The following is a 21,558-nucleotide window of genomic DNA, read 5'->3' on the forward strand; positions in this document are numbered from 1 at the left end:
AAGATGCAATGAGCTTAAATGTGCTGTTGGTGTTAACGGTAACCATGGCAGACCCATATCCAGCACTGATGCTGGAAATACTGCTACACTTCCTTATTTCCTCCTTCGCTCTTCCCAACCCTGTTTTTCCTTCCTCCCCATTTCCATCCTTCCTGACTTACTTTTTCTTACCTTTCTTGCTTTCTCCATTATTTTTTCCTTCCTTCCTCTTTCCTTCTTCCCATTCCATTAATCTTTTCTCTTTCCCTGCTTCCCTAATTTTTTCCCTGCCTTTTTCCTCCCTTTTTTCTTTCAATCTTTCCTTTTTTGCGTTCTTCCTTCCTTTTTGTTTTTCCTATTCCATTCCTTCCATCCATTCTTTCTTCCTTCTTCTCTCCCACCTTTTTATTTTCTATAAAACATAACATAGGATAACATACAGTAATGTTTGGGGCGGACTGTAGGGGGATTCCAGGGCAGGGCCATCTTACCGTATGGGCGCGCTGGGCAGTTGCCTGGGAGGCCCCACCTGCCCAGCGACCCAGCCAAGCATTAGTCCCGACTCCCGTGTGCATCCTGCCGCTGAACTTAGCAGGTGGCAAGCGCCTATCGGCCCTGCGCTGCTGTCAGGCCACTTGGGCTGTGGAGGGGGAGTCCACAACTGCAGGAATGCCTGTCTGCCCCCATGGAAACAGGCACACACAGGACAGTCGAGACTGACTCCCATCCGTGTGCGCATTCACCGGACCCAGCCGCCAAACTTGGAAGCTGTCATTAGCCTGGCACTGCTGTCAGGCTAAACAAGCCATGGAGAGGTGCCCACAGCAGCAGAGATTCCTGCTTGCTTCCAAGGTCTTCCAGGAGACAGGCACACACCAGGACAACCACAGTGCAAGTTGCAAGGGCGGGGGCACTGCTGTAGAATTATCTTTGGGTTTTTATGTTTATTTGAGAACTTGGATGGGAGAAGGGATGAGTGGGATACTCCTCTGGCTCAATTATGCACAATTGTAATGGGACAACTGAAAATGCTGATTGACGCTGGCTTGGCGCTGGCCAGATGCCGGCGAATGCTGATTAAATGCTGGTTAACGCTGACTCGCTGTCCTTTAACGCTGAACTTACTTCGGACACCTTCAAGTGGCACAAAGTCCTAGTTAAATCTTCCTTTACCCCTCTTCACTGTGGTAGCTACTTATAAGACTGCTGCGTTGCTTAACACTTCAGGGCCCGCACCGGCACCCTCTTTCGCACACTCTTATCTTCAGGGCTTAAACACTGGCACGCCCTTTCACATGCCTTTATTATTTGCGGGGAGATCCTCTAGTGGGGGTGTCAAGATCTGCACTCCACTCCGGGCACCTGCATCTCCGTTGTCCCCATCCTTGCATTTACTGGGAGCCGCTCAGGAGATCAGATCTATGGGAGACGAGCTGTTGCTTGTAAACACAAAAGCCGGACTTCTGTATTTACACAGTGGTGAGCAGGGAGCAGATGGTCTGGGCCGGAGGTGGTTGAACTGAGTTCCAGCAAGTTCCAGCTGAAAAAAGTCCTGTTTTTAGCTAATTTTCTGATCAGAACTATTTGAATCTCAGCAAGTGCAAGGGCTTAAAGCGGAGTTCAACCCATTTTTGTGTTTATTAAAAGTCAGCAGCTACAAAAAGTGTAGCTGCTGAATTTTAATAAACACACACTCACCTGTCCCACGATCAAGCCTCTGTTCTCTCCCTCTTCTCCCTGTGGCACCGGCATCTTCACAGCCAGGTGCGCACTGCGCATGCGTGAGTCCCGCTGCTCGTCCTGAGTGGACGTGCAATCTTTTGGGGTGGAACTCTGCTTTAATACAACCATGTCTACATGCTAATGGATAAACAAAGTAACACATTTTGGTCAGACTAACCCACAACACTGAGCGTCAGGATTCCCTCTTCATCGCTCTGGGCCGTGGTGTTCTCCACAAAGCAGTGATATTCGCCTGCATCGGAGAGGCGGACCTGGCGCAGACTAAGTGACAGGTCTCCTTTGTCTGGTCCAGCCAGCATAAAGGTTCGCCCGCGATAATCCGGACTCTGTTGCTGACGGTCTTCGTTGCCATCTTTGAGCAGGAAGGCGACATTGTGGTAAAGGTGACGAAACCAACGCACCTCCAGGCCAACGGCGGGCAATGGCGGGGTGACAATGCAGGGCAACATAACGTCCGATCCCACTGCTGCCACCAGGAGCTTCTGCTGAGTGTGAATCTGAAACTTTGCTGAAAATTGAAAAAGGGGATAGAGATAAGTAAAGTCAGGGGAAAGTTAGATGTCCTCATCTGCATAAAGATTCAAAGCAAGAGGGTCAACATGGCCACTAAGCTAGTAGGGTTTTCAGAACAATGGGTCGGTGTTGGCAGCCTCCATGTTTCTCCTGGTGACAGATTTTCCTTTAACCCGAGCTAGTACTTTCACTAACACAGATGTACCAAATAACATTCTGAAAACACATTTTAAGTGGTTGTAAACCTCAGACATGAAATATGAGCAAACCATATCCCTCTATGGTGTGCACTTGTCTCATCCGGAGCACTAAGTGTCATTTCTGTCTGCTGCTTTGTTCCTCTGCAGTTTATCAGCCTGAGTCACTTTTGACAAATTTTCCTGACACCAAGAAAAAGATGGTGACAGGGGAGGGATCTCCAGCTGATTGACAGCCTCGGCTTTGTTCCTGTGTGACAGGGGTGTGTCCCTTCCCTCCATTCAGCTCTCAGAGGTCTCGTCGCTAAGCTCTGCAGAGTGTAAGGGAGTGTAATTTCAGCTCTCCACCCCATTCTTTCTGAACTCTCAGACAAGCGTTATAAATTCAGGAGTTTGAATGGATGTAGAGAAGAAAAAACTGCAGATAAACAGGTACAACGTATGTAGGAGGATTTGTTTAATCTCTGTGTATCACCTGAGGCCAGTTAATTTACTGAGTTGATGTAAGGGTTTACAACCACTTTAAAGCCCGGGAGGGTATTCCCTCCCTATCCTGAGAGCAGACGGCTTTCTGGAGCCACCTGGACCCCTCTCTCGCGGACCTGGACACCAACCTTTTACCGCTTCTGTCCCCTACTCTATTCTTTCCGTTCCCCACTCATTCTTTCTTCCCTCTTTTCTTTCTTCACCTCTCTTTCCTACATGCTCTCTCTTTCTCTTTGCTGCAATGGAATTTATGACGACATGATCCTCTTAGGATCGTTATAGACCTTTCATTGCCGCCTAAAGCGGCCTTTTAGCCTTAATTTGCCATGTTAGTCACTTTGGTATACCAATACAAATGATCCGGTTTCCCGGTGCCGGAGGTGCTGCGGTGGACTGGGTGACGGGTGACCGCTTCCCTCCTTGGGGCGCAGTGTGTTCCCCTAAGGGCGCCGGAGGAGGGGGGTGGGCCCAGACCCGGTTGGCATCGCCCCGGTCCATGGGACTACCGGAATGGTGCTCTCTAGCCATGTATGCCACTGCCATGATCCCCTTTGTGTCAACTGTTAAACATTGTTCTATGTTGTTTTTCATTGAAGATGTTAACTGTACGCATTCGTGTGTATTTTTTCTTTTCACATAAAATTAATAAAAATATTGAAATCAAAACCCCCTACTCCAGACTAAAACCATTTTCCCACTCCTCCCATCCACCTCTAACCCATCCCAATTAGCATTTAGTGCTTTACCTTGTGAAGCCAAATATACTCAACTAAGTCTCCCCTTGCAGGTTCCTCACTGAAAATCCAGTTGTATTGCCCCCCCCCCCCCCCCCCGACCCCTGTGATGGATCTTGAGAGGACATCCAATAGAAAGTGTCCGCATTATGCAGTCATTGACCATGACACCCAAAGATGGACCCAAGCAGCAGGTAAACAGAAAAAAATGGGGGTTGTAACATTATATGACCACAGATTAAGGTAAGTCAAAAAGGCCATTTAGGTAGGGACCTTTTTTTTAAACCAGCAATCAGATAGTATGAGGTTGGGAGGGCAGAGGGGTGGGAAGGGGGTGAAATCTATCCCAGAGAGTGATTTTAAATTTTGTGAAGTTTACAAATGCTTAACACATTTTAACAGCTGCTGTTCAGATAAACATATTCATTAAGTGGTTGCTACAGTGCCTTGAAAAAGTATTCACAGCCCTTGAAATTTTCCACATTTTCTCATGTTACAACCAAAAATATAAATGTATTTTATTGGGATTTTATATGATAGAGTAGACCAACACAAAGTGGCACATAATTGTGAAATGGAAGAAAAATTATAAATGGCTTTCAAAATTTTTTACAAATTAATATGTGAAAAGTGTGGCGTGCATTTGTATTCACCCCCCTTTACTCTGATACCCCTAACAAAAATCTAGTGGAACCAATTGCCTCCAGAAGTCACCTAATCAGTAAATAGAGTCCACCTGTGTGACATTTAATCTCATAAATACAGCTGTTCTGTGAAGCCCTCAGAGGTTTGATAGAGAACCTTAGTGAACAAACAGTATAATGAAGGCCAAGGAACACACCAGACAGGAAAGGGATGCAATTGAGGAGAGGTTTAAAGCAGGTTTAGGTTATAAAAAAATATCCCAAGCTTTGAACATCTCACCGAGCGCTGTTCAATCCATCATCCGAACATGGAAAGAGCGTGGCACAACTGCAAACCTACCAAGACATGGCCGTCCACCTAAACTGGGCAAGGAGAGCATTTATCACAGAAGCAGCCAAGAGGCCCATGGTAACTCTGGAGGAGCTGCAGAGATCCACAGCTCAGGTGGGAGAATCTGTCCACAGGACAACTATTAGTCGGCACTCCACAAATCTGCCCTTTATGGAAGAGTGACACAGAAGAAAGCCATTGTTGAAGGAAAGCCATAAGAAGTCCTGTTTGCAGTTTGTGAGAAGCCATGTGGGGGACACAGCAAACATGTGGAAGAATGTGCTCTGCTCAGATAAGACCAAAATTAAATTTGTTTTTGCCTAAAAGAAAAACACTATTTGTGGCAGAAAAGTAACACTGCACATCACCCTTAACACACCATCCCCACCGTGAAACATGATGGCAGCATTATGTTGCGGAGATACTTTTCTTCAGCAGGGACAGGGAAGCTGGTCAGAGTTGATGGGAAGATGGATGGAGCCAAATACAGGGCAAACTTAGAAGAAAACCTGTTGGGTGTTCGTAAAAGACTTGAGACTGGGGCAAGGGTGTAGGAACCCACACAAATCTGGGGGGGACAGCATTTTTACTCGCCAATGATTGCAGAGTGCCACAGCATTGTACCCCAATGATTGCAGAGTGCCACAGCATTGTACCCCAATGATTGCAGAGTGCCACAGCATTGTACCCCAATGATTGCAGAGTGCCCACAGCATTGTACCCCAATGATTGCAGAGTGCCACAGCATTGTACCCCAATGATTCCAGAGTGCCCACAGCATTGTACCCCAATGATTGCAGAGTGCCACAGCATTGTACCCCAATGATTGCAGAGTGCCACACAGCATTGTACCCCAATGATTGCAGAGTGCCCACAGCATTATACCCCAATGATTGCAGAGTGCCCACAGCATTGTACCCCAATGATTGCAGAGTGCCCACAGCATTGTACCCCAATGATTGCAGAGTGCCACAGCATTGTACCCCAATGATTACAGAATGCCACACAGCATTGTACCCCAATGATTGCAGAGTGCCACAGCAAGCATTGTCCCCCAATCAATGCAGAGACCAGCGTGCGTGCTCCCTTCAACCCAATGCACTTACCTGGCGGCGGCGGCTCGGCTATCGGCGGCGGCGGGAAGGTGAGCGACTTCTCCCTCGTCCTCTTCTGCGGCGGGAACCGGTGGGCGGCCTCTCCTCTTCTCTGCGGCGGGAACCGGCGGGAAGGTGAGCGGCGGTGACGGTGAGTGACTGACGCACGCACCGGCACCGCCCCCATTGCAACGTCAGCGATCGGATGTCCTGGATGATGATTGGTCCAGGCTGGAGACTGGACCAATCACAGCCAGGACATCACGAAGGTGGGGGTGGCCAAGAGTTCTTTCCTGCGCCCAGGTTACGCCCACAGAAGGCAGCCAATCGGCGCCTTTCTGGGTCGTAAACCCCCCCCCCCCTTTAGCCACCACATAGGCCGGCGATGTACTAAACTGGGGGGATTTTACCATACCTGTCCCCCCCCCGCATTATTTCCTGGGGGGGATGTGTCCCCCCCGGTTCCTACGCCCATGGACTGGGGCGGAGGTTCACCTTCCAGCAGGACAACGGCCCAAAACATACAGCCAGAGCTACAATGGAATGGTTTACATCAAAGCATATTCATGTGTTAGAATGGCCGAGTCAAAGTCCAGACCTAAATCCAATTGAGAATCCGTGGCAAGACTTAAAACTTGCTCTTCACAGACACTCTCCATCCAATCTGACAGAGCTTGAGCTATTTTGCAAAGAAGAATGGGAAAAAATGTCCCTCTCTAGATGTGTAAAGCTGGTAGAGACATCCCCAAAAAGACTTGCAGCTGTAATTGCAGGGAAAGGCGGCTCTACAAAGTATTGACTCAGGGGGGTGAATACAAATGCACTCCACACTTTTCACATATTTATTTGTAAACAATTTTGAAAACCATTTATCATTTTCCTTCCACTTCACAATTATGTGCCTCTTTGTGTCTATCACATAAAATCCCAATAAGATACATTTACATTTTTGGTTGTAACATGACAAAATGTGGAAAACTTCAAGGGGTATGAATACTTTTTGAGGGCACTATATATATATATATATATATATATATATATATGTATATCTATGTATATATATATATATATATATGTATATCTATGTATATATATATATATATATATATATATATATATATATATATATATATATATATATATATATACAGGGCTTTTTTTCTCAGAGAATAGGTGCAGGAACTCCCCATTCTAAGTTACTTTGTGTCTCCGCCCTCTACCCACCTCCGAGCACTAACCCTTGGTTCCACCCTTTCCAACCTCCGAGCACTGACCCTTGGTTCCACCCCTTGCAACCTCCAAGCACTGACCCTTGGCTCCACCCCTTCCAACCTCCGAGCACTGACCCTTGGTTCCACCCCTTCCAACCTCCGAGCACTGACCCTTGGTTCCACCCCTTCCAACCTCCGAGCACTGACCCTTGGTTCCACCCCTTCCAACCTCCGAGCACTGACCCTTGGTTCCACCCCTTCCAACCTCCGAGCACTGACCCTTGGTTCCACCCCCTACCCAGCTTCCAGTACAGCCCCTTTTAGAGAATATAGAGCCAAGTATAATTTTGTAATGGAATGTATAGGATTAGGTTATGATAACAAGAAAAGCAATAAAATTGATCCCCCACAGCCAGCAGCAATAGACCCCCCCCCCAGCAGCAATAGACCCCCAGCAGCAGCAAAAGATCTCCCAGCAGCCAACATCAATAGACTCTCTAGTAGCCAGCAACAGTGGACCCCTCCCTAAACAGTAGATCCCTTCTAGCAACAATTAACCCTCAGTATCAAAAGATCCTCCACCAGCAACAATAGATTGCCATGCAAAAATAGATCCCCTCCAGCAACAATAGATCTCTCAGCAGCCAGCATCAGTAGACCATCCAGCACCCATTGGAGGTGCTGGAACTGCATTCCCCCGCCTTCCAGCTGAAAAAAAGCCCTGTATATATATATATATAAATATTACACTTTACAGTATATATTCAATGTTTTTTTTCTATTGGTCACTGAAAGGATGTAATGCCTCAATATGTACTCCATGTATTGCCACAACTGCCAGTGTGTTGGAACAATTATTTTTTATGCAATATGTTTTTTAAGGGTGATAGCCTGTCACGGTTGATCTTGGCATAGATTAAATTTTTTGGTTTTGAAGTTCAATGCCAAAACATAATGCTTCTGGTGCCTAAAGTACCATACCACCTAAGACAGGGTTTCTCAACCAGGGTCCCTCCTGAGGTTGCTGGAGTTTCCTTGAGCAATAGGCAATTTCTGCCTCTCCGATAAGTTTCCAATGACACCATTGTTCCTTTTAGCTATCTGTAAGGGGGTAATTCTTCCCAATGATGACAAGAGTAAGGAGCATTCTGCCCACTGACTGTCACACTAATGTGTCATGAGCAAGGCTGGTGCTAGACTATTTTACGCCCTAGGCAAGACCAGCTACTTGCCCCCCCCCCCCCCAAAAAAAAATGGAAATGGTTAAAAACTCCTCTATGTCATACCCAGTGACCCTGGTCTGATGCTTCCTCCATGTTATGCTCTCATACCTAGTGACCCCCATATTCCTCCATGTCACACCCGGGGATCCTGATGTCCCTCCATGTCACACCCAGGGACACTGATGTTTTTGCATGTCACACCCTGGTACCCCAATATTCCTCCATGTCATGCTGTCATACCCAGTGACCCCAATGTTCCTCTATGTCAGGCCCTGATGTTCCTCCATGTCACACCTGGGGACCCTGATGTTCCTCCATGTCACACCTGGGGACCCTAATGTTTCTCTGTGTCACATCTGGGGACCCCATTCCCCCATGGCACACCCAGGGACCCCAATTCCTCATGGCTCACATGGTGACCCCGAACCCCTGTTACACCCGGTGACCCCTATCCCCCATGTCACACCTGGTGACTCCGATTCCCAATGGCACACCTGATGACCCCGATTCCCCTTCATACCAGGGATGCTCCATGTAACACCCAGGGACCCCGATCCCCTGTTCTGGGCACACTCACTGGGCGGTATGAAGAGAGTGGCCCCCACTCTGCCCTCCTTCACTGTGATCCCGCTGATTCCTTCTCCCAGTACGCTCCTCTGCTGGACCACAGTGTTCACCACAGCTCCAACCTGCTCCTGGTGGAGGGAAAAGCAGCAGTCAGAGAGCTCCACACTTATTTCATCGCCAACCTCCTCAGACCCTTCCGGTGCCTCGTCGCTTCTGCCCCAGTAAAGGTTCCGCCCTCCAGTGCCGAGCTCTGGCTCAGGTTCAGCTCTCCTCAGCTCCCTGCTTCATACCGACCCAGGGAAATGAACGGCTGCCCATCAGCTCAGTGCAGAGAGTCACTTCCTGCCCGGGGTTAAGGCCGCTCAGCTCCAGCCAAAGAGGATCATCATTCAGGCAGCACGCTGGTGGACTCGCTTTCTGCCTCTTTGGGCCCCCTAACAGTGGTGGAAAGCCAGGGCCTGGTAGTTCCGCACTGCCCAAGACACCTGGCATCTTCCACTGCCCCTTCTTCCTCCCCCACGGCCGCCCCTCCGCTCAGCTCACAAGGATCATTCATGATGGAGAGTGCGGACTCATGGCTGCGCCCCTAGGTGGCAATGCGCCCTAGGCAGCAGCCTAGTTTGCCTAGTGGAAGCACCAGCCCTGGTCAGGAGTTGTAGATTTTTCATTTTTAACAGGGGTTCCCCGAGACCAGAAGATTATTTCAAGGGTTCCTCTGTGTTGAAAAGGTTGAGAAAGGCTGCCCTAAGACTTGCCACACTCCATCCAAGTATCTCACCAAAAATACCAACCTTAACGCAATAAACCAGAGGTCACTGCAGAAGATGACCCGAGCTGCTGCTCAGACTCCGGGGAGGGGGGGGGGGAGGGTAAGAGGCATTTAGCCGATTACAGGAAAAGGGGAATGAGGGTTTTTGGAAATCCTCTCTCTAGAGTACTGTTCCTGTGCTTGAAAGCAGAAGAAATAGATTTTTTTTTGACAGAAAAAGTCTTAGCTGCCTTTGGACCCAAGTGGAAAGGCAGTTTTTAATTTCATTAAACTACAAAAGGACTTGTTTAGCTGTCATATACCGTTACGTTATATCAGTTTTTTTTTTTCATTTTCCTTTAAATAACTGAGAACGCAATTGTAGGTGAGAGGCATTTCAATCCATAAAGCATGAATTTCCTTGTAAGTCACACACGCAAGTGCAGTATTGAATTGCTGCAATGTGATTAAGAATAAGGAACATGAAATAGCATTGCTATTGATTGTCAGTGAATCGCGGTCCTCAGATTTACTGCAGGGATCAATAGAAAGCATCCAGCTTCTGCAGACACCAAGTTGAAATCTGTGCTTGTCTTACTTAAAGGGAAACAACAGGTTTCTACAGGATATATATATATATATATATATATATATATATATATATATATATATATACACAATATATATACTCAATCAGTGTCCACCATCAAGTGGATATAGGAGGAGTCCCCTGTAGTGCATTTGCACATTTTCCCAGCAAGGAGTATTATCTCCAAGGGTTAGAAAGGCTGGATTCATCTCTTTTTCATGGATAGTGTAGGACCCACTGATAATGGGGTACTTTGACGCAGTAGTGGGCTTGAGCACGATATGGCCATATGGTGGGACCAAATCCCCATTTTTATTTATGGACTCTCTTCAGATTTGGTAGTAATTTCTTTTGCATTTGCGCGCTATTCTTTTTTAATATACATGTCTTTTGGTTCATAGCTGCAGCAGCTTTGGAAATACATGGGTATGCTCCCCCAAATTTTTTGCCTGTTTATTATGTATATATATATACATACACAGGGTATTCCAAAAGTCACCATACATAGGGAAAATTTGAGATTAAGCCCCCGTTCACACTGGGGCGACGCTACTTCGGACCGCGACCTCCGAGGTTGCGGTGCGAGCAGCACGCCGCGACCTCGGAGCGGCCGCCACGGACTTCATAACATTGAAGTCTATGGCGGTCGCCTCCTGGTCACCCCAAAGAAGCTCCGGACCCTTTTTCTGAGTCGGAGCGACTTGTGTCGCTCCTATTAGAACGGGTCCGCAGCTTCCCTATGGGAGGCGACCTGTGATAATAATATAATATGAGTTTGTTAATTTTTACTATGTATTAAGACTTTTGGGACTATATATATATATATATATATATATATTTATATATATATATTAATATACACACACACTATATTGTCAAAAGTATTGGGACACCTGCCTTTTCACGCACATTCACATGAACTTTAATGGCATCCCAGTCTTATTGAGTTGGCCCACCCTTTCCCGCTATAGCAGGTTCAGCTCTTCTGGGAAGGCTGTCCACAAGGTTTAGGAGTGTGTCTATGGGAATGTTTAACCATTCTTTCAGAAGCGCATTTATGAGGTCACTGATGTGGACAAGAAGGCCTGGCTCGCAATCTCCGCTCTAATTCATCCCAAAGGTATTCTATCAGGTTGAGGTCAGGACTCTGTGCAGCCCGGTCAAGTTTCTTCACCCCAAACTCGCTCATCCATATCTTTATGGACCTTGCTTTGTGCACTGGTGCGCGGTCATGTTGCAATAGGAAGGGGCCATCCCCAAACTGTTCCCACAAAGTTGGGAGCATGAAATTGTCCAAAATATCTTGGTATGCTGACGCCTTAAGAGTTCCCTTCACTGGAACTAAGGGGCCAAGCCCAACCCCTGAAAAACAACCGCACATCATAACCACCCCCCCCCCCCCCAAATGATTTGGACCAGTTGCCTGCAGAGATGTATAGTAACTAAGTGGAACTACTTCACTACTGTACTTAAGTACGAAAGGCGGTATCTGTACTTTCCTAGAGTAGAATTTTTTTCTCCTACTTCCACTTTTACTTCACTAAATTTTTTCAATGATTTCAATACTTCTACTCCGATATTTTTTTTTTTGTGCTGCATAGTTACTCGTTACTATTATAAAAATTACCACTGCCAGAACAGTAGATGGCCGGTTTCATGAAGCTCAAAACATGTGTATTATCAGCGCATAGGAAAATAAATGCTACTGTATGTATAAATAAAAGCTGCATTTGAAATAATAAAAAACAATATGATGTTCAAACTTTTGACTTCTTTCTTTAATAACTACATAACACAGTACTTGTACTTTTACTTTCAGTACTTGAGTAACAAAATTTTAAAAAAAACTACTTGCAATACTTAAGTACAAAAAATGTTGAATACTTTAGTACTTCTACTCAAGTCACTTTTTGATCGAGCACTTCCACTTCTACACAAGTCACTTTTTGATCGAGCACTTCCACTTCTACTCAAGTCACTTTTTGATCGAGCACTTGTACTTTTACTCAAGTATGGGTTTTGAGTACTTTATACAACTCTGGTTGCCTGTGATCTGATGCTTTACATTAGCCAAAACCGGAAGTGAAAAAATAATTCTCACTTCCGGTTTCTGAGACCATAGAGATGATTGGGGATGTTCCAGTCCTTGGTCATCTCTATGGTCAGCCAGCAGAATCGCCACCCTCAGTCTAGGGCTCCTCGGAAGGCAGCATGAGGGAGGAAACCCTTCCCGCCACCTGTAAAAGTGATCCAGAGGCTAATTAGTCGCTAGGATCACTTTTACATTAAAAAACCTATCGCCAAGTAAAAGAAAAAATACCAGAATGATGCCTGTAGCTGCAGGTACATCGCTGAGGCTGTTGCGTTTAAAGTACATTAACCGGTTGCCGACCGCCGCACGACTATATACTGCGGCGGTCAGCCCCGGCCAGGCAGAGTGACGTAGCGGTACGTCACTAGCCTTCGCCGCTCTGGTGCGCGCGCGCGCGCACCCGCGGTCCCGCCGATGACTCGATTGGGTTCAGAACCGATCAGTCATCAGGTCCAGGCCAATCATTTTTGGTCTGGACCTGTTGATCGGTCCTGCCCAATCAGATCATCCTCTAAGCCTGTGAAATGTAAACACAGGCTTAGAGGAGATGTGCCCTCCCCTCCCAACGGTCTTTTTGGATCCAGCGTGAGAGGAGAGCACATCTAATTGTAAGTACAGCACCAAGCACGTACATACACAGTTAGATAGGCACATTTCACCCCCGATCGCCCCCCCAATTAACCCCTACAGCACCTGACACAACACACACTATATACAGCATATAGCATATACCTATATACCTGTATAAGTGTGATTTGTGAACAGGTGTAGCCCTTGCGACCCCCCCTTTTCCACTCAAATTACCCCCCACCCCCCCCTAATAAAGATTTAACCCACTGATCTCCCCTGACCCCCCCCTGATCACCGCCGTTAACCCCTACACCCTCTGTCACATCAGCACTAATACAAACGCAATATACGGTGTTATTGTATTTTTGTATTAGTGTCATTGTGATCAGAATTAGCGCAGGCGACTAAGTTTCTGTCCCAAGAAGGTTTAGGGTCCCCGCCACCCGCCCAATAAAGATTTAAGCCCCTGACCCCCCCCTGATCACCCCTACACCCCCTGCCATAACACACACCGTATACAGTATATAGCATTTTGCTATATACCCGTATAAGTGTGATTTGTGGTCAGGTCTAGCGCTTGCGACCCCCTTTTTTCCACTTGAATTACCCGCCACCCCCCCTAATAAAGATTTGAGCCCCTGATCTCCCCTGACCCCCCCCTGATCACCGCTAGTTAACCCCTACACCCTCTGTCACATCAGCACTAATACAAACGTAATATACTGTGTTTTTGTATTTTTGTATTAGTGTGATTGTGATCAGAATTAGCGCAGGCGACTAAGTTTGTGTCCCAAGGAGGTTTAGGGTCCCCGCCACCCGCCCAATAAAGATTTAATCCCCTGATCCCCCCCTGATCACCCCTACACCCCCTGCCACAACGCACACTGTATACAGTATATAGCATTTTCTATATACCCGTATAAGTGTGACTTGTGACCAGGTTTAGCGCTTGCCACCGTTCCTTTTATCCTTAGGATACCCGCCAGTCCCTTCCAATAAAGATTTAAACCCCTGATCCCCCCCTGATCACATCCCGTTAACCCCTACACCCTCTGTCACATTAGCACTAATACACACATAATATACTGTTTTTACTGTATTTTGTATTAGTGTCATTGTGACTTGAGGTTGCTCTAGCTAGCTAGTTTCTTTCCCAAAGGAGGTTTAGGGTCCCCGCCACCCCCCCCCCCCAGATCCCCGGCGCATAGTTTAGAAGTAACCCCTTGATTACCACACACGCACGCACGCACATACACTTCCATTTCTAGTATAGTGTTTGAACAGATCAATATCTGATCTGATCAGAGCTATACTAGCGCCCCCATAGTTTAGGGTTCCCAAAACGCGGTGTTTGCACGATCAGCACTGATTCCGGCCAGCACCTGCGTTTAACCCTTTCACCCAGGTAAGTGTAGTAATCAATAGATTACTGTCACTTACAAAAAACACAAGACACAAAACCGCTGTGTTAGCAGAGTCAGGCCTGATCCCTGCTAGCATTAGCAGTTTTTTTGGTAGCGCTTGAAATAGTCTTCGACAACCAGGTGCTTTTATTACCTGTGAGTCGCATCACTGTACGGGTAAATTTAGTTACCAAAATGTCTAAACGTTCGTACAGTGATGAAGCTATTTACAGTATAATGTCCATGTCAGGTGAGAGCGATGGGGAAGCCTCACCGGCAGAATCAGGGTCAGTATACGAACCAGATGACAGCAGCGGCTCCCTGACAGACAGCTCCGACGACAGATGGGTCCCTGTTAGACCCAGGCGTACCCGACCCCATTCTGGTGTTGTTGAAATGCAGGAATCGCAGGGTGCTCGTATGGAGCAGAGTGTGGGTACTAGTGCCGCTCATCCTTCTGGCGACCTGGCAAGCGCCAGCGGCCTAGTATAACCTGGACCTAGTACAACCAGCACTGCAGTAAGACCTGGTGACGTGGCGAGTCCCCTAAGTGCAGTTGAAGCTGGTGCGGTGGCTAGCACAAGTAGTGGCCCGCAGCCACCGCGTATTCGAAGACAGGCCCGTAGAGCCCATAGTGCCCTCCCTGATGCGCTGACATATCCCAATTGGCAACCCACTGATTCTACAGCGCCAGTACTTCCCCCATTCACCGCCCAACCTGGAATCCACGTGGAGACAGCTGGTTTTACGCCCCTGAACTTTTTTGAGCTGTTCTTCACGGAAGATCTTTTCAGATCTATTGTGGATCAATCAAATTTATATGCTCAACAATTTATCGCCGCCAACCCAAATTCGCACCTTGCCAGACGATTCGGCTGGAAACCTATAACGGTTTCCGAATTTAAGATCTTTCTGGGCCTTTCCCTCCACATGGGCATAACTAAACAAAGTGAATTGCGGCTATATTGGTCCACTAGCCCAGCTCACCATATGCGCATGTACTCTGCCTCCATGTCCAGGGGGAGATACGAGCAAATTCTGCGATTTATGCATTTCAGCGACAATGAAATCTGTCGTCCTCGGGGAGACCCTGCATACGATCGGCTCCACAAAATTCGGCCCCTCATAGACCACTTCAATCAGCGGTTTGCAGCCTTGTTTACCCCCGAACAAGTTGTCTGCATTGACGAGTCCCTGATTAAATTTACTGGCCGTCTTGCTATCAAACAGTACCTCCCCAGCAAGCGTGCCAGATACGGGGTCAAGTTGTATAAGCTCTGTGACAGGGCCACAGGCTATACAGTTAATTTCCGTGTCTATGAGGGAAAAGATAGCACTGTGGAGCCCCCGAACTGCCCAGACTACATAGGGAGCAGCGGTAAGATTGTTTGGGACTTGGTGTCACCCTTATCCGGAAAGGGGTAACATTTGTACGTGGACAATTTTTACACAAGCGTGCCACTATTTAGTCACCTGCTTGATTTACAAATTGGCGCATGTGGCACCGTGCGACCTAATCGCCGGGGCTTCCCCCAACGGCTTGTAAATTCCCGTCTTAGTCGGGGGGCGAGAGCCTGCTTGAAAACGGACAAATTGCTTGCGGTGAAGTGGAAGGATACACGGGATGTTTATGTTCTGTCCTCCCTTCACGCAGACACGACAGTCCAAATCCCTACGGCAACTGGCGTTATGGAGAAACCCCTCTGTGTCCACGAATATAACCTTAACATGGGAGGGGTGGACCTTAACGACCAGCTTTTGGCGCCGTATTTAGTTGCCCGTAAAGCCAGACGCTGGTACAAAAAAGTGTCTGTTTACCTTTTCCAATTGGCTATGCTGAACACCTTTGTCCTATACAGGGCGTCAGGACGAACTGGACCCTTCCGGGAATTCCAGGAAGCGGTCATCCTTGCCTACCTGTACCCAGGAGGCATGCCTGCCCAACTTCCCCTTCCAGATGCAGTGAGCCGGCTGCATGAGAGGCATTTTCCTTATGCCCTCCCGAGTACCCCTACCCAAATACGACCCCAATGACGATGTCGTGTCTGTAGCAGGCGCGGATTTAGGCGTGACACCCGTTATTATTGTCCCAAATGTCCTGACCAACCTGGTCTCTGCATCGGGGAATGTTTTGAGCGCTACCATACACTAGTGGAGTATTAGTGTAGGGTACAGCACGACATAGTGTAGGGCACACAAACACAGGGTCTCGAAGGATGTTGGATGTCCATCGACATTTTGAGAGACCCAAGCTGGAAGAGAAGATCGCAGAAGATCGCACTCCCTCCCAAATCAAGAAATAAAGGAACAGTTAGAAAGTAAAATAAAAGGATCCAAAAACTGTTGTGGTGTCAGTAATTTTATATGTCCTTCTACTCCTTCCTACTATACTTTTTTCAATGTCCTTTGTTTGTTTTTTCATTCTTTTGTGACCTGTTTCTCTTGCAGGTAATTGTCGGCTACCACGCATTGATTTTATATATTCTGACACAAACAGCGTTTGCGCTCAGCATATATGGATACCTTTGCTGATAGCAGCTGTGGTGATTTTCTGATTTCAGCACTGCAGTTAAAATCTTATTTTGGTATACGTGGATAGCGCCGTGTATACCCATCATTAAATTCAGTGGGTGGTTGTTTGGGCGGTTAATGATGAGAATCCAAAAACTTTTGTTGTGTCAGTCATTTTATATGTCCTACTCTTCCTAATGTACTTTTTTTTAATGTACTTTGTTTGTTTTTTCATTCTTTTGTGACCTGTTTCTCTTGCAGGTACTCGTCGGCTACCACGCATTGATTTTATATATTCTGACACAAACAGTGTTTGCGCTCAGCATATATGGATACCTTTGCTGATAGCAGCTGTGGTGATTTTCTGATTTCAGCACTGCAGTTAAAATCCTATTTTGGTATACGTGGATAGTGTCGTGTATACCCATCATTAAATTCAGTGGGTGGTTGTTTGGGCGGTTAATGATGAGTAATACTACGCATTATTCCTGTGCTGATTTCTGATAGGTTCTCTTTTTTTCCGTTCAGCCCACAGGCTGCATGAAAAAAAAAAACCTATATGCCAAACAAGGACCAGCAATGTACTGGTACGTTGCTGGACTTTGAGTGGTTGTACCAGGATGATGCCTGCAGATTTAGGCATCATCTTGGTATCGTTTTTTACAGCCAGCGGTCGGCTAACATGTAAAAGCAATCCTAGCAGGTAATTGGCCGCTAGACTGCTTTTACATGCAGTGGGAGGGGTCTCCCCCCCCCCCCACCGCCGCCTTCCGCAGCCTTCCGTGGTTTTTCTCGGGCTCTCCTGTCCCACCGGTTAACCCGAGAGTGCAGCCGGTGGTTCAGTTATCTAACCATAGAGCTAATTGAAGATTAGAATGGCTCCAATCATCTCTATGGCCTAAGATGCCGGAGGCTACGAGCATTTCATGACTTCTTTTTCGCCAGAAATAAACAGGGCCATTGGGAAATTGGGAAAGTATTTTATCACACCAATTTTGGCGTGGTCAGATACATTAAGGTCAGAGGAGAGATCTAGAGTATAAAAGACCCCAATTTTTTTTTAAAAAGAGTACCTGTCACTACCGATTGCTATCATAGGGGATATCTAAATTCACTGTGATAACAATAAAAATGATTTAAAAAAAAAAAATTAAAGGAAAGGTGTCAAAATAACATAAAAAAGCAAAAAAAAAAAAAAAAAATTGAGCCCCCCCCCTTTCCCCCCGTGCTTGCACGCAATGGCACACGCAAGCGTTGGTCTAGTGTCATATGTAAACCGCAATTTCAGCATGCATGTGAGGTATCGCCGCGATCGCCAGATCGAGTGCAGTAATTTTTGCAGTAGACCTCCTCTGTAAGTCTAAAGTGGTAACCTGTAGAGACTTTTAAAGTTTTTAAAAATGTACGTACGTTGTTGCCGCTGCGCAGGCGTGCGCAATTTTTAAAGCATGTCATGTCAGGTGTCTATGAACTCGGCATAAGATCATCTTTTAAATTTTACCAAAAAAATTGGAATTATATAGTGTATTTGTGCAATAAATTTAAAAAAAATGTATTTTTTTCGCAAAAATTGCGTTTGGAAAATCTGTGCGCAAATACCGTGTGACAAAAAAATTTGCAACATCCCCCATTTTATTCTATAGGGCCTCTGCTTTAAAGAAATATACAATGTTTGGGGGTTCAAAGTAATTTTCTAGTAAAAAAAAAATATTTTTTCATGTAAACAAAAAGGCACAGAAAAGGCTTGGTTTTCAAGTGGTTAGAAGAGTGGGTGATGTGTGGATAAGATTGAGCATAAAATGCCGGGACAGTTCAAACACCCCCCAAATGACCCCTTTTTGAAAAGTAGACACCCAAAGCTATTTGCTGAGAGGCATGGTGAGTCCATGGAATATTTTATATTTTGCTACAAGTGTCGGGAAAATTATTATTTCTTTTTTTTTTGTTGTTTTTTTACAGAAAGTTGTCACTAAATGATATATTGCTCACACATGCCATGTGTATATGTGAAATGACACCCCAAAATACATTCTGCTGCTTCTCCTGAGTACAGGGATACCCCATGTGTGAGACTTTTTGGCAGCGTAGCTGTGTACGCGCCCCCGAAAACCAATCCACATCTTCAGGTTTTCTAATGGCGTAAATTGCTGATTTTACCCCTGACTACCTGTCACAGTTTCAGAGGCCCTGAAATTTCAAGATAGCACAAAACCCCCCCAAATGACCCCATTTTGCAAAGTAGACACTCCAAGCTATTGGCTGAGAAGCATGGTGAGTCCATGGAATAGTTTATTTTTTGCCACAAGTTTCGGGAAAATAATTTTTTTTTTTTTTTAACACAAAGTTGTCAGTAAATGATATAATGCTCACGCATGCCATGGGTATATGTGAAATGACACCCCAAAATACATTCTGCTGCTTCTCCTGAGTACAGGGATACCCCATGTGTGAGACTTTTTTGCAGTCTAGCCGAGTACAGGACCCCGAAAACAAACCTCCACTTTCAGGCTTTCCAAGGGCGTAAATTGTTGATTTCACTCCTGACTACCTATCACAGTTTCGGAGGCCCTAAAATTCCAAGATAGCACAAAACCCCCCCAAATGACCCACTTTTGCAAAGTAGACACTCCAATCTATTTGCTGAGAGGCATGGTGAGTATTTTGCAGCTCTCATTTTTTTTGGAAAATGAAGAAAAAACAGGAAAATGCATTTTTTTTCCTCTTTTTTCAATTTCCAAAACTTTGTGACAAAAAGTGAGATCTGCAAAACACTCAACATGCCTCTCTGCAAATAGCTCAGGGTGTCTACTTTCCAAAATGGGGTCATTTGGGGGGGGTTTTGTGCTATCTTGGAATTTTAGGGCCTCCGAAACTGTGATAGGTAGTCAGGAGTGAAATCAACAATTTACGCCCTTGGAAAGCCTGAAAGTGGAGGTTGGTTTTCGGGGTCCTGTACTCGGCTAGACTGCAAAAAAGTCTCACACATGGGGTATCCCTGTACTCAGGAGAAGCAGCAGAATGTATTTTGGGGTGTCATTTCACATATACCCATGGCATGTGTGAGCAATATATCATTTACTGACAGCTTTGTGTAAAAAAAAAAAAAATATATATATATTTCCCGGAACTTGTGGCAAAATATAAAATATTCCATGGACTCACCATGCCTCTCAGCAAACAGCTTGGGGTGTCTACTTTCCAAAATGGGGTCATTTGGGGGGGTTTTGTGCTATCTTGGAATTTTAGGGCCTCCGAAACTGTGATAGGTAGTCAGGAGTGAAATCAACAATTTACGCCTTTGGAAAGCCTGAAAGTGGAGGTTGGTTTTCGGGGTCCTGTACTCGGCTAGACTGCAAAAAAGTCTCACACATGGGGTATCCCTGTACTCAGGAGAAGCAGCAGAATGTATTTTGGGGTGTCATTTCACATATACCCATGGCATGTGTGAGCAATATATCATTTAGTGACAACTTTGTGTAAAAAAAAAAAAATATATATATATATATATATATTTCCCGGAACTTGTGGCAAAATATAAAATATTCCATGGACTCACCATGCCTCTCAGCAAATAGCTTGGGGTGTCTACTTTCCAAAATGGGGTAATTTGGGGGGGTTTTGTGCTATCTTGGAATTTTAGGGCCTCAGAAACTGCGACAGGTAGTGCAGAGGTGACATGAACAATTTACGCCATTAGAAAACCTGAGAGTGTTGATTGGTTTTCGCGGTCCTGTACACAGCTAGGCTCCCAAAAAGTCTCACACATGGGGCATCCCCATACTCAGGAGAAGCGGCAGAATGTATTTTGGGGTGTCATTCCACATATACCCATGTCATGTGTGAGAAATTTATCTTTTAGTGACAACGTTGTGTAAAAAAAAAAAATTAAAAAAAAAAATTGTAATTTTCCCGAAACTTGTGGCAAAATATAAAATATTCCTTGGACTCACCATGCCTCTCAGCAAACAGCTTGGGGTGTCTACTTTCCAAAATGGGGTCATTTGGGGGGGTTTTGTGGTATCTTGACATTTCAGGGCCTCCTAAACCGTTATAGGTAGTGAGAAAATGCAATGAAAAATGTACGCCCTTTGAAATTCTGATGGTGGTGATTTGTTTTCCGGCTCCCGTACACAGCTACGCTCCCAAAAAGTCTCACATATGTGGTATCCCTGTACTCAGGAGAAGCAGCAGAATATATTTTGGGGTGTAATTACACATATACCCATGGCATGTGTGAGCAATATATCATTTCAATGACAACTTTGTGTAAAAAAAAAAAAAAAAATTTTTTTAGTCATTTTTCAAACACCTGTGACAAAAAAATAAAATATTCAATGAGCTCAACATGCCTCTCAGAACATTCCTTAGGATGTCTACTTTCCAAAAAGTGGTAGTTTGGGGGGGTTTTGTACTGCCCCGCCATTTTAGCACTTCATGAAATGAGATAGGCAGTCAGAAATTAAAGCTTCGTAAATTTCAGTATTTACACCATAGTTTGTAGACGCTATAACTTTTGCGCAAACCAATAAAAATACGCTCATTGATTTTTTTTTTGTCAAAGACATGTAGCTAAATATATTTTGGCCAAAAAAAATGACATAAATTGAGTATATTGGATATTTTTTAAAAGACAAAGTTGAAAATGTCATTTTTTTGCAAAATTTTCGCTCTTTTTTTATTAATTTCGCAAAAAATAAAAAGCGCAGAGGTGATCAAATGCCACCAAAAGAAAGCTCTGTTTGTGGGAAAAAAAGGACGTAAATTTCGTTTAGGTACAGCATTGCATGACCGAGCAATTATCAGTTAAAGTCACGAAGTGCCAAGTTGAAAAAAGGGGTCTGGTCCTTTAGCAGCCAAATCCTCCGGGGCTTAAGTGGTTAAACCTAAAAAAAATTAGCACTCCTCTTCCATGTCTTGGCGCAG

The 21,558-nt window shown here is 45.5% G+C and overlaps 1 protein-coding gene across 1 annotated transcript in view; it reads right to left on the reverse strand.

Moving 5' to 3' along the window:
- Window positions 1-21,558, reverse strand: part of LOC309560026 (butyrophilin subfamily 1 member A1-like) — an 86,892-nt gene that overhangs the window by 48,251 nt on the left and 17,083 nt on the right. The window contains exon 2 of the mRNA XM_082263525.1: window positions 1,880-2,230. Coding sequence (XP_082119651.1) covers window positions 1,880-2,230 — 351 coding nt within the window. The remainder of the gene's footprint in view (window positions 1-1,879; window positions 2,231-21,558) is intronic.

The sequence above is a fragment of the Pelophylax lessonae genome, assembly GCF_965119305.1.
Source record: "Pelophylax lessonae genome assembly, chromosome: 7".
NCBI lineage: Eukaryota > Metazoa > Chordata > Amphibia > Anura > Ranidae > Pelophylax > Pelophylax lessonae.